Here is a 17,448-nt window from a genome sequence, read left to right as displayed (position 1 = left end):
ACCTGAAGGTTTTACAGTGTATAGATGTAACAGCGGTAACCAAGGTGACGGTATAACACGATGTGTAGCGCAAACGTAAGAAACCAAATCAAAGTAGGCACAAACGGCAGATATGAAATGCTCATATTTCTTCTTTTTTTTCTTCCTCTTAAGACGAGGGAAATGAGCTGCAGCTCAGCTTACGTGCAAATGGCAGCGTGAGTTCATTCATTATGTAAGCAAACAAACATACTGGGAAAGTACAGCCGCTGCCAGCTCTCAAGGGCCAGTAGAAATTACATAGACACAGAGGAAACCCAAAAGCAGTCAAATGAAAGACATAACAGACATTTCTATCAGGACAGCTCCATGAAACATAGCCCTCAGATAGGACTAGCTCCAGGAAACGTCTCCTAAATGTTCTAGTGTATTAATCTCCGAAGTCCACTTGATTTAGCGTGAACACCCTTCCAAGTAAGCTTTGCATATTTGAGAGGGGGAGTCATTGGTCCTAAGGTGAGAACTCCGCCCACCTTGTGCACTAAATCAAGCGCACCCACATATCCACGTATGTGTTTATGTTCCTTCGTAGCGTTAAAAGTTCAAACTAAAAAGACGAGAATGTAGCACAGCGCCATCTACCAGCCAAAAGAGAGAACTGCAGGTTTGTAAAAGCGGGACCATAAACACCAAGTTAAGCAAAGATTAAAGACGTACACAACAAAGAATAATCTCACACACAATGTACCTTCCCTGTCCAGACTGAAGCATTACAGATGACCTATTGATGAACAAATCAATATCAACCAATCATAGCCAAAGAAACATTATGGTATGGTTAACAAAGTCATCCACTGGTTGTTGATGCAGTGTTGTGTTGGTGAGTCAGTAGCTGAGGCTGTCCCCTGCCTGATCCCCTGTACACCCCCCCCCCCTTCCCCTATACACGTGCAGAGACTGGATATGCATAAGCAAAATAGCGGAGTTTCTAACTAGCCAATCAGGAGTCACGTTGGAACTGTCTACCCTCGGTCAGGTTTTCTGGTTGGCAGAGTCCCGCGCCCAGACGATCTCTCAGCCAACTACAGCAGAGACTGTGCGAGATCACGACTTCAACTAAGGAGTAATGACTGGCCAGACCTCCAGAAGCGTGCGGGCTGAGGGGGGACAGGATCCAGTCTGCCAGGGGGTCATAGCTTCCCCGAGGGGGGACAGGATCCAGTCTGCCAGGGGGTCATAGCTTCCACGAGGGGGGACAGGATCCAGTCTGCCAGGGGGTCATAGCTTCCCCCAGGTGTCCGCAGGAGGGAAGTGTTGTACTCGTCCAGTCTTGTGGTGCTCCTCGTCTCCCAGGGTGAAGCTCAGCCTGTAGTCCAGCTGCACCTGCTCCTGGGGTCACAGCAGGGAGAGAACGCTACAGTAAGGGAGTTGGGGGGGTAAGGGGGGAGGGGGGGGTAAAAGGAGGGGTGTACCTTGTGGGGGTTGGCCAGTAGCAGAACCTGCGTGATGGCGGTGGGGGGCAGGATGGGGTTGAAGGCAGGGAGCTCCGTTCCTGATGGGGGCTGTAGCTTCACAGCCATTCCCTACACACACACACACACACTGTTTAGACTTTTCAGATGAGCTGTGAGCTGTAGGAGCAGCGGGGGGGAGGGGGGGGGGTACCTGGGGGGCGGAGGTGTGCAGGTGGATGCTGGTGACGGGGGTCGGGGCGGAGGACAGCATGGAGACAATGACGACCAGGACGTCGGGGCGAGACGGAGGGACGTCACGAGCAAAATGGAACAGGACCCGCAAGCTGTGACCGTCAAACACCGTCACGGGCAACAAGCTACCTGGAGAGAGAGGGGGGAGGGAGAGGTGTGAGAAGGAAAGGTAGAGAAAGATAGAGAGAGGCAGAGATGAACAGGATGTGGGAAGGTAGAGGGAGAGAAAGTGCATTTCAAATTATATCAGTTGTCAAACTTTTTGAATTCACTCTACAAAAGAAGATGTATTCTCACTTACTGGGCCTTATAGATTCTAACGGTACTAACACATCCGTCAGTGTGACCACTGGAGGAGGAGCCTCTGTGTGAACAGGAGACATGCCCAGCAATGTAGCTCCCAGGCTGGACTGGGAGTTCAGCAGAGCCCCAGGATGCTCGGAGGTGAAGGCCGGGATGGGGCTTGGGCTGGGGTTTGACCCAGACTTGCTCTGTAGATCTCGTAGAGTAGGTCTGGACTGCTGCTTGTCCCTGCGGAGAGACAAGGACCCTGTCCATGAAACTGCAACTCATCCCACCGTCACCAACCAGTCACGACTGAACAGCGAAACAGCATCTCCTTTACTTTCGGTCAGCTTCCTTTCACCAACTTCCGATCTCTAATCACAAATCAGTTAAGGGTAGTGCTAGAATGTAAAGATGAGGTTCGGTTCAGTTGACTTCCAATTCATTCTTCCTGAAAGAAATCTCAAGTGTTGTAGGTGAAGTTGTTGTGACCGGTGAGTTACCATTTGACCTGGAAGCCCTCCGGAGGCAGGGACTGCTGCAGCAAGGCCTTCCCCAGCAGGTCTAACTCATCCAGGGCAGAGCTGCTGGGGGCAGAGCTGCTGGGGGCAGAGCTGCTGGGGGTGGTAGCCGAGGAGGAGGTGGCCTGGGACAGGGCTGGGGGGTCTGGACTCAGGAGGAGGCTGGGGGCTGCAGGGACGTCTGCATCCACACTGTCAGAGGACTGGGGGAGAGGGGGGTGAGGAGAGAGAGAGAGAAACAGACAGGTAAGATCTGATATTTGAGACAAAGTTTAAGACCTCGTTGGAGATGCTGTTTCAGCTTCATGAAGTCCGTCAGCTGTATGATTGTTGGCGTTCTACATGGTCCCACCTTTCTCCACCCCTCCATCTCTCCACCCCTCCAACTCTCCACCCCTCCATCTCTCCACCTTTCCACCCCTCCATCTCTCCACCCCTCCATCCCTCCATCTCTCCATCCCTCCACCCCTCCATCTCTCCATCCTTCCATCTCTCCATCCCTCCACCCCTCAATCTCTCCATCCTTCCATCCCTCCATCTCTCCATCCCTCCACCCCTCCATCTCTCTATCCTTCCATCTCTCCACCCCTCCATCCCTCCACCCCTCCATCCCTCCACCATACCTGGAAAGAGTCCCAGGCCGTGGAGTCATCCGGCTGCGAGGCTGCAGACGTCAGGGTCCCCTCACTCAACCCTGTCAGACACAGGTGGGCGTGGCATCAGACACAGGGGGGCGTGGCATCAGACACAGGTGGGCGTGGCATCATGCACAGGTGGGCGTGGCATCAGACACAGGGGGGCGTGGCATCAGACACAGGGGGGCGTGGCATCATGCACAGGTGGGCGTGGCATCAGACACAGGGGGGCGTGGCATCATGCACAGGTGGGCGTGGCATCAGACACAGGGGGCGTGGCATCATGCACAGGTGGGCGTGGCATCAGACACAGGGGGGCGTGGCATCATGCACAGGTGGGCGTGGCATCATGCACAGGTGGGCGTGGCATCAGACACAGGGGGGCGTGGCATCATGCACAGGTGGGCGTGGCATCATGCACACTGACACACAGAGGAACCTCACGCCACCATGACATTATCCTGACAAACGTGTCTTCAGTCCTCACCTAGTGACATCAGCTCGTCGTCAAGGAGACTGAGGCCCATTTCCTGTGAAGGGGCGTTCAGGCTGTCTGTTGGTGTGGGGAATTCTGGGAAGGAGGGCGGGGACTGTGGCGAGGTGTCCAATCCAGACAGGTCTAGCAGCGCTGTGCTGCTTCCTGCGTAGGATACCAGCTCAATTCTGTTTTCAGTCTTCAGACATCGTATGAGTTACCTAAACTTTAAGTCTGTGAATGTCTGAGTGTGGTGTGTGTGTGTGTGTGTTTAATTACCTGTGTGTTGTTTGTGTGAGTGTGTGTGGTGTGTGTGTTTACCTGTGAGTCTGTTGTCAGCGGTGCTGTTGCCGTTTACCTCCTCTCCCTTCACCTGCTGCTTGTACCTGTTGATGACCTGAGTCACACTGTCATTGGCCTGCAGGATCTCCGCTGTCCAGACAGGAGAGAGAATTAATACACACACACACACAGGAGAGAGATTAAACACACACACACAGGAGAGAGATTAAACACACAAACACAGGAGAGAGATTAAACACACACACGCAGGAGAGAGATTAAACACACACACACACGCAGGGTGAGGGGAATCAGGGCCTCACCCAGAGCCTCATCATTGTCCTCTGTGTCACTGGCCAGTCTGAATAGAGTGGGCCTCATCTTCTCACAGCGCTGGTACAGATCCTGCACACACACACACACTTTACCATGTGTCTGTGTGTGCATGTGTATGTGTAAGGATATAACCTTTATTCTGTATAAAATGATACTGTGTTCAGCATTCCTTACAAGCAGAAAGGTAAAACCCCTAAATGAACTGTAGGCAACACCAAGCTTACGTAAACATGACCGTTAGCTTCACATCATGCCATAAACATGCTGACGCTCTGGGAAGCCTAGCAGACGCACACACATACACACACGCACGCACGCGTGAGAGCTATGGAGGGGAGTTAGCCAATGACAGGAGAGACATGGGACAGTTACTGTCTGCATCATGATTGTGGATGAACCAATGACTATTGAGAACTGTGTTGTATAAATGCTCTTGCATGGAGACTGGTCGGCAGACAACTTTGTACCACCATACATTGTCTCCTTCCTACATGCGCAAACAAATCAAACATCCTTGACTTGATGGACTGTGTGCAGTACAGTGTGCAGTACAGTGTGCCGTACAGTGTGCAGTACAGTGTGCAGTACAGTGTGCAGTACAGTGTGCCGTACAGTGTGCAGTACAGTGTGCAGTACAGTGTGCAGTGCAGTGTGCAGTACAGTGTGCAGTGCAGTGTGCAGTACAGTGTGCAGTACAGTGTGCAGTGCAGTGTGCAGTACAGTGTGCAGTGCAGTGTGCAGTACAGTGTGCAGTACAGTGTGCAGTACAGTGTGCAGTGCAGTGTGCAGTACAGTGTGCAGTGCAGTGTGCAGTACAGTGTGCAGTACAGTGTGCAGTGCAGTGTGCAGTGCAGTGTGCAGTACAGTGTGCAGTACAGTGTGCAGTACAGTGTGCAGTACAGTGTGCAGTGCAGTGTGCAGTACAGTGTGCAGTACAGTGTGCAGTACAGTGTGCAGTACAGTGTGCAGTACAGTGTGCAGTGCAGTGTGCAGTACAGTGTGCAGTACAGTGTGCAGTACAGTGTGCATCAGGGCTCAGACCTGCAGGAGCTCCAGGCTGCTGCTGCTCCCATCGTGCTCCTCCAGCAGCTGAGTCAGCAGGCCCACACTCTCCTTCACCTCCTGGATGGTGTTTACACGCCTGGACACCTTCTCTGCTCGCCTCTGGTCCTGAGAGGACACACACACAGGCGCACACAGGAACACACACACAGGAACACACACACAGGAACACACACAGGCACACACAGGAACACACACACAGGCACACACAGGAACACACACACAGGCACACACAGGAACACACACAGGCACACACAGGAACACACACACAGGAACACACACACAGGCACACACACACAGGCACACACAGGAACACACACACAGGCACACACACACACACAGGCACACACAGGAACACACACACAGGCACACACACACAGGAACACACACACAGGCACACACACACAGGCACACACAGGAACACACACACAGGCACACACACACACACACAGGCACACACAGGAACACACACACAGGCACACACAGGCACACACACACAGGAACACACACACAGGCACACACAGGAACACACACACAGGCACACACAGGAACACACACACAGGCACACACACACACACAGGCACACACAGGAACACACACACAGGCACACACAGGAACACACACACAGGCACACACAGGAACACACACACAGGCACACACACACACACAGGCACACACACACACACAGGCACACACACACACAGGAACACACACACACAGGCACACACAGGAACACCCACAGGTTACTGCTATGTCCACATGTTCTTCACTAACATGTGTTAGTGAAGAAGCAACCATCGAAGAAGAGATGGAAGGATCTTACCTCCTGCACCATTTCTTTGATCAGTTTGTTGGCAGCCTTTAGGTCGTCGGGGTGTGTGCTGTTTAGCAGACGAGACAGCACCTACAACAGCCCCGCCCAGGAGAGGACAGGACAGGGGGAGGAGCAGGAGGAGGACAGAGAGATATACAGGAGAGAGGAGAAAGATATACAGGAGAGAGGAGGAGAGATATACAGGAGAGAGGAGGAGGATGGAGATAGAGAGAGACAGGAGAAAAGGAGCAGAATGGCAGGAGAGAGGGAGGATGGATGGAGAGAGGGAGGATGGATGGAGAGAGGGAGGATGGATGGAGAGAGGGAGGATGGATGGAGAGAGGGAGGATGGATGGAGAGAGGGAGGATGGATGGAGAGAGGGAGGGAGGATGGAGAGAGGGAGGATGGAGAGAGGGAGGATGGATGGAGAGAGGGAGGGAGGATGGAGAGAGGGAGGATGGATGGAGAGAGGGAGGGAGGATGGATGGAGAGAGGGATGGATGGAGAGAGGGAGGGAGGATGGAGAGAGGGAGGATGGATGGAGAGAGGGAGGGAGGATGGATGGAGAGAGGGAGGGAGGATGGATGGAGAGAGGGAGGATGGAAAGAGGGAGGAGAGACAGAGGGAGGAGGAGAGACAGAGGGAGGAGGAGAAACAGAGGGAGGATGGAGACACAGATAAATAGGTGAGTAAAAGGGTAGAAGTGACGTGTGTTTGACTACTGAGACAAAGATGACATAACAGCCTGTTCCCAGGAGAGTCCTCTCCAGAGCGGCGGCACCTTGGACTTCTCCTCGTCCTCGAACACGGCGTTCCTGGGTCTAGGAGGAGGAGGAGGCAGCCACAGCTGACCTGGGGGAAGGTCAGGGTCCTGCTTCACCATGCCTGGGTTTACAGAACAACATCCAAATGAGTCACAAGTCAAAGAGCCTTCGAACTGTTTGTGATACACCGCTGGAACATTGCACTTTACCCTGAATGATAAGGTACCTGTCTATGTACGTCAGTTATTTGTGAGTATATGCTCTGATATGTTCTTGTAATATCAACATTTTGTTGTGTCTCAGTTACAACACAGCGAGTACATATGTACGGGGATGGGCACAGCTCAGCGGTAGAGCATTTGCCTGCAGTTCAAGAGGTGAATGAAGACATTGTAGTTATGACAGTACAGTTAGTCACCTTGTTTCTTCAACATCTGGTAGGCATCTGCTATCTTCGTCTCGTCAGGCAGACTCAGAGTCCAGCTGTAGATCAGCTCCAGAACCTTCTTCTTCACCAGCTCTGGGGATCGCGAGCCCAGGTACTGAGGTGGGAGAGAGGAGGCTGAGTGAAGGTACCGAGGTGGGAGAGAGGAGGCTGAGTGAAGGTACCGAGGTGGGAGAAAGGAGGCTGAGTGAAGGTACTGAGGTGGGAGAGAGGAGGCTGAGTGAAGGTACCGAGGTGGGAGAGAGGAGGCTGAGTGAAGGTACTGAGGTGGGAGAGAGGAGGCTGAGTGAAGGTACCGAGGTGGGAGAGAGGAGGCTGAGTGAAGGTACTGAGGTGGGAGAGAGGAGGCTGAGTGAAGGTACCGAGGTGGGAGAGAGGAGGCTGAGTGAAGGTACTGAGGTGGGAGAGAGGAGGCTGAGTGAAGGTACTGAGGTGGGAGAGAGGAGGCTGAGTGAAGGTACCGAGGTGGGAGAGAGGAGGCTGAGTGAAGGTACTGAGGTGGGAGAGAGGAGGCTGAGTGAAGGTACCGAGGTGGGAGAGAGGAGGCTGAGTGAAGGTACTGAGGTGGGAGAGAGGAGGCTGAGTGAAGGTACTGAGGTGGGAGAGAGGAGGCTGAGTGAAGGTACCGAGGTGGGAGAGAGGAGGCTGAGTGAAGGTACCGAGGTGGGAGAGAGGAGGCTGAGTGAAGGTACTGAGGTGGGAGAGAGGAGGCTGAGTGAAGGTACCGAGGTGGGAGAGAGGAGGCTGAGTGAAGGTACCGAGGTGGGAGAGAGGAGGCTGAGTGAAGGTACTGAGGTGGGAGAGAGGAGGCTGAGTGAAGGTACTGAGGTGGGAGAGAGGAGGCTGAGTGAAGGTACTGAGGTGGGAGAGAGGAGGCTGAGTGAAGGTACTGAGGTGGGAGAGAGGAGGCTGAGTGAAGGTACTGAGGTGGGAGAGAGGAGGCTGAGTGAAGGTACCGAGGTGGGAGAGAGGAGGCTGAGTGAATCTCACAGAGGGTCTCTGATGGGGTTTGAACCCCAACATTTACCATTACACCAGAGACTCTCAAACTATGGAGTGCGACAGGGGCCGGGTCAGGCTGAAGGTTTAGTTGATGCAGTGTTAACTGCTTAACCTGTGCTTAACCAGCAATTGATTTGTTGTAACAAGTGTATATTTACTCTGACAGACCTTTACATACACACACACATCATTACCTTGGGAGACACAACTTTGATGAGCTCGTTGAGGAAGCGAAACTTTCCAACTTCATTGTGAAATCTTTTCCCACAATCCTTCATACACATCTCCAGCACCTGGTGAATCACAAGACACACTCTTAACTCCACCTGCTTGAAGAATCACAATGAGGTTGTGTTCCAGGTCTCCCAGGTAGTGAAGGAGGACAGAGCGGGACGCAGATCACAAGATAAAGAACAGTTAAACCTGTTTGCAAGGACTGGTTTTGTTGCTGTGTCACTCTGCCCTCCCTCAGTACCTGGGACATACTGTAAGAACTGGTGCACACTCAAGTCTACTTCCTGGTGGTAACTGAACAGATCCCTGTCGTTAGATAACTCTAATCCTTTAGAGAAGGAATAAAACACTCATGTTTGCAGATTACCCAAAACTTCAAATCCAAGTTATCTTATACTGTAGTTCTAAAGCAAAAAATAACTGACATATTCTAGAGATCTTTCATTGTTTTGACAGCAAGCTGTTTTCGCCATGGTAACTGGCAGGGTTGCCAGGGTAACCAAGACCTCACCAGGAGAGCCTGTGTTGCCTCCCACTCCTGGGGAGACTGGATCTTGTGAGCCAGGAGTCTGGTGGCCAGCTGGGGGCTGAGAAAGAGAATGGAGGTACTTTATCAAATCAGCACTTTAGGAACAACTATCACATTCAAACAAAATTCAGACAAATTTAAATTTGACTTTCTATGATTAATAAAGTTGTATTTTAATGTTCAGCATTGTACATGTAAGAAATGGTTCTCTGTGCTTTATAACCGAGGATTAGCCGGTTTAGTATTCCAAAATCATAATTTGATTTCCTTTCAGACAGGTGAGCAAGTTACAAGGCAGAAATAGCATTCACTTACCCCTCCAAATCATTATTGAGCTGGTCACAAAAAGCATGGATCCCCTCCCAGTCTGTATCTCTGTTTAGTGGGTTTGTGGCTCTATCTGTAACATGAAGGATTAAACCGTCTGAATATCACTACTATCACCCATACTAAGACACATTAGCACACTGGCAATTGAGGAAATCCTTAATGTCAAAACAGTTTCCTGAATTGGACAGCCCTGAGTCACTTAAACTAGCATCAGCAGTTAATCCAAACCCTAGCGTTATATGTCAACAATTTAAAAGACAACCTTACAAGCCACTACTAATGTTAGCTCTAGATATGATGTGACGTTCGCGTTTGATGTTTCCTATTAGAAAGGACACTTCTGGAAACATCTGTTGTTGACAGCTAGCTATTTAGCTAAGTAGCTGAATAGCTAGCTAGATACCGCTTGACTGTGTGACAGCTGGCTAGCACAACAGCTATCCGGCTAAGCTGCTAGCTAGCCATGGTTCTGATGGCTGTCGCTGCTTTGCCCACCCGTTTTGCTTCCTGCTTTCGCGTGAATGGTCGTCTCGGACATTGCATTCAATCCTACAGCTACATGCCGTCTATGCACGGTCATTTACCTGTCTCCATAACCTTTATAACTTCAAAACACTTACTGATACGGGACTCCAAACTCTCCGTGTCAGGCGGCGCAGCCATCACTACGGGATTTCTTTGACTATCGCGAGGAGAACGTAGCGGTCCGCTGTGCTCCAGGTCCGACACGTTCTTGTGGGGTACTGTTACTGTCTGACTGATCAGTGACTACAGCTAGTGACATGACATCCTCTCCGATTCTAACGCTGCATTGCTTTATTACATGTTTAAACTGTATTTGGCATTTGTTTGTTTACCACGACGCTCCCAAACAACCGCTTCCACTCTCGTCTCTAGACACGTACAACTGACATCTAACAAGGGGACCTCACTGGAACGCACCCACTTCAACTGTTGCGTATGCGTAGCCGTAGACACTATTTGCAAAACAATCAACACAATTTTTTTGTGTACACCTCTCAAATGTCACATGCTTTTGAATAGTTAGATTGTAGTTAGTTGCAGTTGATTGTGTTCCCAAGCTGAAACCTAAACCTAAACTAAATTTAGATGCTGTCGTGTGTCCCTCTAGCGGTATGAAGCTGCCTTGCAGGCTAGGATTCATGCGCGCTTAGGCGGTAATCAAGTAGAGTGAGTAACGGATTTGTTTTTAATTCAATTTACTCGTCCCAAGTATAGTTAATCAAGAACAAGGAAGTCCTTAGTCTATGAAAAGAACAACAATATACTGGCAATATGGTTAAACTACTTTGGAATTCTCGAATGGGACGTACAGGTTTACGTGAGTTTGTTGTGACAACATTGTAACCTAATTGTAGCAAGCGATATATAAAAAAGGTATCTACCTGCAGAAGTTGGCATCCTTCCGCAGTCTAGGTCGAAAAGGAGTACTGATGTTTGGATAGTTTTGGGGTTGGAGAGACATTTTAGTAGAGAAAGTTGCCGGCGGTTCCCCTTGTGTTTAGACTATACGAGGATACAGACGCAGAAAAGTCAAGAAGATGATCCGAGTCATAGACCTTCACAGCATGGACGATCTGTTGGACACTGCACTTTTACACTCTGAAGTTTGGATCACGAGAAGTTAATTTGAGTAGGGCAAGGATACTCATGGGTTCGCTGAAGGCTCTTCAAGACTGGTGTCGGATCGAGTGCGAGAATTACCCCAATGTGGACATTAGGAACATGTCGACGTCATTTAGAGATGGGTTAGCCTTTTGTGCTTTAATCCACAAACACCGACCTGATTTAATGTAAGTAACGGTTACTTTTTACATGCACAACATAGGCTAGGCGGTAACAGAGCATATAGGCTACTCGGTTTATCATCTGTGCTGCTCTGTTGTGCTCCACATTTCCTGGCTGCTGTAGTCCATCCGTCCATCAGTCCACCCTCCACCACTCCCACCCGTTTGAAACAATGACATAGTTTCGACCCTATTTTATGTTGAGTAGGTTGACTGTTATGAGGATTTGGTAGCATTCTATTAAATTATTTTTTAATCATAGAGTGCTTCAACCAATTGACTTGTATTGCATCTCAGTTTACAGGTAACATGACTAACATGACATGCTAAAATGACTAAATGTAACAGGAGCCAGGCCAGAATAGTTTCCCACTGTATTAGTATTCATTGTACATTGTCCTATCTGAAGCTCAGGGTTTTCTGATACAATCCCCAGGCACCTTTATACAGTGTTGGAGCCATACTCCCAAGGCAAACCCTGATTGGCTGTCTAATCTGGGCCCATGTGGATTTGCCTGCCCTTACACACAGGACAACAGCACGGAGACTAATCCAACATCTCTTCTTAATTCTCTCTCTCTCTCTCTCTCTCTCTCTCTCTCTCTCTCTCTCTCTCTCTCTCTCTCTCTCTCTCTCTCTCTCTCTCTCTCTGTCTCTCTTTCTGTGTCTCTCTCTGTCTCTCTCTCTCTCTCTCTCTCTCTCTCTCTCTCTCTCTGCATCAGTCTAAATTCTATATTTTTACCTCACCCTATTCCAGAGACTTCCACTCCCTCTCCAAGGAAAACGTTTATGAAAACAACCATCTGGTGAGTCAGCGTATGCCCCCCTCATAGAAGAAGACTGATAGAGATCCATTTTTCATCTCTCCTGGCATCCCTACACAAAACGAATCAGAGGAGCGGATATTTTTGTATACTTGCTAGTGTACCTATTCCTTTTGCTTAATATAATGCTTTATCCTTCAGGGGAGATGTATGGATGAACCACAGATAAGAGGAATCAACTGTTGATCCCCACCTCTGCCCTTGTCTCCCTCTGCTAGGCGTTTGAAGTGGCAGCGTCGAAACTGGGCATCCCAGCCCTGCTGGACCCTGGAGACATGGTTGCCACGGATGCGCCTGATCGCCTGAGCGTCATCACCTACCTGTCCCAGTACTACCTCGTCTTCAACAATCTACCTCAGGGTAACCTTATTTATTCGGATATTTTCTACTCTCTAAAAATCTAGCCTACTGGCTAATCAATACTGTACACGCTTTGCCTTGCAGCCGGTCTGACCAGGCTAAAGGTGTCATATGTTGGTGTTGACCCCACACACATTTTCACGAAACAACCTGCATTTTTTCCGGACCTTGAACCAGCCACGGTAACAACATGTCACAGTTGTAATAATAGTGTTTATGTGTACACTCTTCCAAATGACCACATTGATGTCTTTCTCCATAGCAACAACCTCATTCTTACTATACTCTTGGGCTCTGAAAACTGCTTTTTATAGCTTCCAAATTCCTGTACCTGTTCATGTACATTCTAGCAGTGTTTTCACATCATATTTGTCCTGTACTCATATTCTAGTAGAAGGAATCTATAACATCTTTGTCATCCTGACTGTGTTTGCGTGTGCAGAGCTCATCGGGAGGGCAGAGCGGTAAATCTCACCAGAGCGCCGCAGCGCACCATAGCGGTGGCAGCAGACTGACTGGGGAGTGTATCTCCTGCAGGAAGCATGTTCACCTGCTCCAGAGACAACTAGTGGAGGGCCAGCTGTACCACCGGGGCTGCTTCAGGTACCAGCACCAACAATGACAGCAATAATAATAAACTTCATCTGGATCTATCTCAGTAGTCTGTCTGATATTTGTACTTTTCTTTTGCCAGCTGTTAAATCGTGTATGTCTTTGTCAAACAGATGCGGGTTGTGCAGCAGTACCTTGCTACCTGGCTCCTACAGAGAGGGTGAAGAACCTGGCTCATTGGTCTGCTCCCATCACTGCTCAGCCAGTCAGAGCACTCGCCCTGACCTCAGCAGACAGGAAGAGGCGGGATCAATGGAACACCTCCCCAAAGTAGTAACACAGGAAGTGACATCCCAACGCGACGCAAGGTTGCCTCCTCATGCAGAAGGCCCCCCCCGGGAGGCCGGTGCTGGGAGCACTGATCCCTCCCCAGCACCGGGAGCCACTTCTGCCCCGCAGGGGGGTAGCAGTCGGCCGGTACCTGCCCCCAGACGCATGCTGGACTCCTCCGCATGCGCCCCTCGTCCTGCCCCCAGGACCCGCGCTGGTAAAGCCTTGGACAGCTCTGCTGCGGGTCAGTTTTACAGTTGTTTTTCTAATAGTTCTCCCTCTATGAATATGTAAGCATTTCATTTCTTCTTACTTTCACGTTATCTCTTTCTCCTCGCTTCTGTTTCACCTCCTGCAGGCATGTCAGCTGATAAAAGAAAATCCCCACCCAGGCAAGTTTACTAAACAGATCTACGTCATGAATGCAAAAGAATCCCCAATTATTTTTTTTCTACGCTTTTTCATCTCTTACTCTTGTAATCTGTTTTACTCATCAGTACTAGTTCTGCCGGGGGGAGCTGCAGACCCAAGGATCATCCCTGGATGTGCTTTAGCAACCCCGGACCCTGGACCAGGCTACCGCCGGCCCCACCCCCTAACAAACCCAGCCCCTCCCGCTCCAGCTCCCTGTCACCCCTGCATGGAACCGGGGAATGGTTCTGGAAGAAACCGACCCCAGGAAACCCCTTTGGGGAACATGACGACACTGACGAGGAAGGTTCCAGAACAGGTGCAGCGGGCCACGGTCAGAACTCCATGGCAACCAGTCAGTCGTGGAGTGACGCCCGTTCTTTAGCTAAAGCAGCTAAGGGCAGTGACTCAGCAAACGCTGGTCCCGTAAGCCGCGAGGACGCCAAAATACCTGCTGGTCACGGGTCATGTCCTGCCAGCACTGGTGCCAGGGCCAAGTCAGCTGTACCAGGCAAAGCAGCAGAGGACAAGCTGGGCCGGTCAGGATCAGCTGGATCAGGGGAAGCCACTCACTCAGCAAAAAATCCCTCAGAAGCAACCAATGATATCCATCTAGCATCTGCAGTGCCTCACAGTAAGGTAAGAGTAGATATATTTATATTTAAATTCACAATTAATAATATTAGTTTACCAGTCGGCAGCTTTCTATCTGTAGGTACAAAGTAAGCTTACTGTACAGCTACAATACAGATCAGTTAAAATAGGCCCAGACTTCCACAGTGACGGAAGGTAATACTGCAGTTGAGATGTTCCTCATGCACTAAGCCTGGTAGCTGAGATGTGGTTACTTTGCACTGAGCCTAAATACTGTTAAAACGATGCACTGCTGGTCCCTTGTTTTCTGCTTGACTTCCTGTATGCACTGTTTGTTTGTTGCTTTGATAAAAGCGTCTGTTTAATTAATACAAATGTGAAGTTGGTAATAGTCTCTGTGTCAGGGCAGAGTCACAGGACACTACTAAAAGGCATCAGATTCAGAAGGTTGAAACGTCTCCAGGTCGGAAACTTGGTCATAGGAGCTTGGGTTCTCAGTATGTAATGCAGCTAAAATCATGTGCTTGACAGTCTTACAATCTTCCCTAGTATTTCATACTAATAATTTCCTAATCATTAAAGTTGGTAAATATATATATTTAAGTCCTTTCTTACGTCGTAATCAGAGATTGGTCAGGTACAGACAATAATTAATTATTTACAATTAATTACTTAAATTAATGAAATACTTGAATACTTAAAATTGATGCACGTTTGATTTGATTCACATTCCTTATGAGACTGATTAATTTGTTTCATTGCAGTGGGTGAGTCAAATCAAGCGCACCCAAGTCTGTTAGTATTTATAGATAGTAACTGATCCGGGTCTGCTTGTCCTGCAGGCCTGTAAAGAGAACCTATTGGACCGTGAAGCCCCACCTTTCGGCATACCAAAATCCAAGACGTTCCAGGTAACCACAGCAACGCGGGCTGCTGCCCCCGGACATGGCTTCCCCCTCATCAAGAGGAAGGTGAGAGGTCGAAAAAAAAACAGAAGATTTGCAATATACAAATCATGTTAACTTTCTTATGATCCTGGTGGCTATATTGCTGTTGCCCGTTCATAATCACTCCTTGTGTGTGTGTGTGTGTGTGTGTGTGTGTGTGTGTGTGTGTGTGTGTGTGTGTGTGTGTGTGTGTGTGTGCGTGCGTGTGTGCGTGCTTGTGTGTGTGCGGTCAGGTGCAGGCGGACCGTGTGTCTCCGGTGCAGGAGCTACAGGGGGAGATGGGGGAGCTGGAGAAACAGATGGTCATCCTGGAGCTGAGAGGGTCGGAGCTGGAGGGCAGGCTGAGAGGCTGCATCAGTGGTGGGTCGTAGGGAGCAGAGAGAGGGGGGGGGGAGCCAGGGGGGGGAGCAGAGAGGGGGGGCGGAGGGGGAGCAGAGAGGGGGGGCGGGGGGGGAGCAGAGAGAGAGGGGGGGGAGCCAGGGGGGGGAGCAGAGAGGGGGGGCGGGGGGGGAGCAGAGAGAGGGGGGGGGGAGCCAGGGGGGGGGAGCAGAGAGGGGGGGCGGGGGGGGAGCAGAGAGGGGGGGCGGGGGGGGAGCAGAGAGAGAGGGGGGGGAGCCAGGGGGGGGAGCAGAGAGAGAGGGGGGGGAGCCAGGGGGGGGGAGCAGAGAGAGAGGGGGGGGAGCCAGGGGGGGGAGCAGAGAGAGAGGGGGGGGAGCCAGGGGGGGGGGGGATCCGCACTGCTGGACAGTACAGGTTGACCTGGGTCGATCACTGTTAGCAAGTACTGTCAGAATGGATCAGTTCTGATTGCCAAATGTGATGCGAATCAAAAAGGCACCTCAACTACTTTGGAATCCTGTTAAGTCTGGTCCTGTCACAGTGCGTTACATTGATGTAACTAATCTAATCAGGAAGCAGTTTTAAGCAGGCTTGACGTTGTTGTTGTGTTGCTGGTTTCAGACCAGGATGAGGAGGACATGCTGGTGGACTGGTTCAGGCTCGTCCAGGACAAGCACAAGCTGGTGCGGAGAGATGCTGAGCTGGTCTACCTGTGAGTGCACTGGAGTCAGGACTACATATCCAAACAGCAGAGCTACAAGTGTGGATTTGTCAATTTGTGTGTGTGTGTGTGTGTGTGTGTGTGTACATGGACAGGACGAAGCAAAATTATTTAGAAGAGAGGCAGGCCGATGTGGAGTACGAACTTCGGTGTCTTCTCAACAAACCTGGTAAACGATCCTGCCGACTGCGGCTGCTACTACTGTGTGACAATGCAGTGTTCATGGAAACATCCGGAATGACCTCTTTGTCATTTCCTGGCCCCTCAGAGTCTGAGTGGAGTAAGGACGACCGCAACCAAGAGCATCAGCTGATGGATGAGCTGGTGACCGTCATCGAACAGAGGAATCACATCATCAACAGCTTGGAGCAGGACAGGCAAAGGTGAGGGCTAATAAGGGGCCATGCGCGTTTAGAACCGGAACGTTCATCTGATGTTCTTAGGGCGTTGAGTAGTCATGGTAACAGTGTTCTTCTCCCTTTCAGAGAGAAAGAAGAAGATCTTCTGTTGGATGCCATGATTAAGAGGAAAGGTAAGAAATGTATTATGATGTCACACGTTATGATATCGGTTACATAACTGATATATTCTCAACACTCCCATCCTTCTCTGAATTTGACCTACATTTCGCCATTCTCAGATTTTCAAAAAGAGGGAGAGAAAGAGAGGAAGAAGTCCAAAGTAAAGTTCAAGCCCTTGAAGGTTCTGATGATGCTCGGCCGCAAAGCAGAGGACTCCAAGACCAAGGACTCCCAGAAGAAGAGCTGACAGAAGGGCTTATTTTATCCATAATGGACCTGGAAATTCTCAGATTTATTTTACATATTCTCAGAATTTATTTTGGCCTTTCTCGCAACCAAAGGGATTCAGAAGTTGGCAAATACCATTGACGAAAAGGAGGTCCTGGCTTCAAACACTGACAAATTTCCATATTACCGCTTATGAGTATTAAACTAACTTTTTATATCTAGAATATATTTGGTCAGGTGACCAGAGCAGGTCTTAATTATTTCCTTTATTGACAGACATAAAAGGAATGATAGAGTTGAGTGTTAATTAAATGCTGGATACAGTGGGATATTGTATTAGTACATTGTTTTGTTTTTCTTCATGTTACAACATTTAAACCATTTCTATTGGTGAAATCTATTACATTAACATT

At 49.8% G+C, this 17,448-nt stretch overlaps 2 protein-coding genes across 3 annotated transcripts; one reads left to right on the top strand and one right to left on the bottom strand.

The window, feature by feature from the left end:
• Positions 1 to 106: 106 nt before the first annotated feature.
• LOC134039688 (ADP-ribosylation factor-binding protein GGA1-like) lies at positions 107 to 10,993 on the bottom strand. 2 transcript variants are annotated; one of them, XM_062485717.1, is made up of 17 exons: positions 10,807 to 10,993; positions 9,386 to 9,470; positions 9,053 to 9,128; positions 8,502 to 8,600; positions 7,279 to 7,402; positions 6,878 to 6,981; positions 6,105 to 6,185; positions 5,261 to 5,389; positions 4,207 to 4,288; positions 3,923 to 4,033; positions 3,614 to 3,766; positions 3,115 to 3,185; positions 2,474 to 2,694; positions 1,987 to 2,216; positions 1,645 to 1,814; positions 1,452 to 1,562; positions 107 to 1,368 (listed from the first exon to the last, which is right to left on the bottom strand). In XM_062485717.1, exons 1-17 carry the CDS (start codon positions 10,820 to 10,822, stop codon positions 1,258 to 1,260), a joined length of 1,974 nt encoding a protein of 657 aa, XP_062341701.1. In that variant the 5' UTR covers positions 10,823 to 10,993; the 3' UTR covers positions 107 to 1,257. The 2 variants fall into 2 exon arrangements, with proteins under 2 accessions (XP_062341701.1, XP_062341692.1); XM_062485708.1 differs by lacking the exon at positions 10,807 to 10,993 and adding an exon at positions 10,021 to 10,428.
• Positions 10,124 to 17,366, top strand: LOC134034061 (MICAL-like protein 1). Its single transcript, XM_062478390.1, has 15 exons — positions 10,124 to 11,214; positions 11,966 to 12,014; positions 12,251 to 12,392; positions 12,477 to 12,574; positions 12,835 to 12,995; positions 13,118 to 13,518; positions 13,633 to 13,666; positions 13,772 to 14,324; positions 15,122 to 15,250; positions 15,460 to 15,586; positions 16,187 to 16,277; positions 16,382 to 16,455; positions 16,555 to 16,669; positions 16,772 to 16,818; positions 16,927 to 17,366. The coding sequence occupies exons 1-15, from the start codon at positions 11,072 to 11,074 to the stop codon at positions 17,052 to 17,054; spliced, it is 2,292 nt and encodes a 763-aa protein (XP_062334374.1). The 5' UTR covers positions 10,124 to 11,071; the 3' UTR covers positions 17,055 to 17,366.
• The last annotated feature ends 82 nt before the right edge of the window (positions 17,367 to 17,448 follow it).

The sequence above is a fragment of the Osmerus eperlanus genome, chromosome 2, assembly GCF_963692335.1.
Source record: "Osmerus eperlanus chromosome 2, fOsmEpe2.1, whole genome shotgun sequence".
Classification (NCBI taxonomy): domain Eukaryota; kingdom Metazoa; phylum Chordata; class Actinopteri; order Osmeriformes; family Osmeridae; genus Osmerus; species Osmerus eperlanus.
This window is presented reverse-complemented; position numbering and strand designations above follow the sequence as displayed.

Bases quoted from the DNA above. Each gene is read 5' to 3' on its own strand.
- LOC134039688 (XM_062485708.1), bottom strand. From the start codon at position 10,063: ATGGCTGCGCCGCCTGACACGGAGAGTTTGGAGTCCCGTATCA. The intron at 5,390-6,104 runs GTAAGATCCTTC...GTGTCCTCTCAG, and splicing joins TCAAAGAAATGGTGCAGGAG to GACCAGAGGCGAGCAGAGAA. The intron at 1,815-1,986 runs GTAAGTGAGAAT...CTCTCTCTCCAG, and splicing joins GTTAGAATCTATAAGGCCCA to GTAGCTTGTTGCCCGTGACG.
- LOC134034061 (XM_062478390.1), top strand. From the start codon at position 11,072: ATGGGTTCGCTGAAGGCTCTTCAAGACTGGTGTCGGATCGAGTGCGAG. The intron at 15,587-16,186 runs GTGGGTCGTAGG...TGCTGGTTTCAG, and splicing joins GCTGAGAGGCTGCATCAGTG to ACCAGGATGAGGAGGACATG. The intron at 16,819-16,926 runs GTAAGAAATGTA...CGCCATTCTCAG, and splicing joins TGCCATGATTAAGAGGAAAG to ATTTTCAAAAAGAGGGAGAG.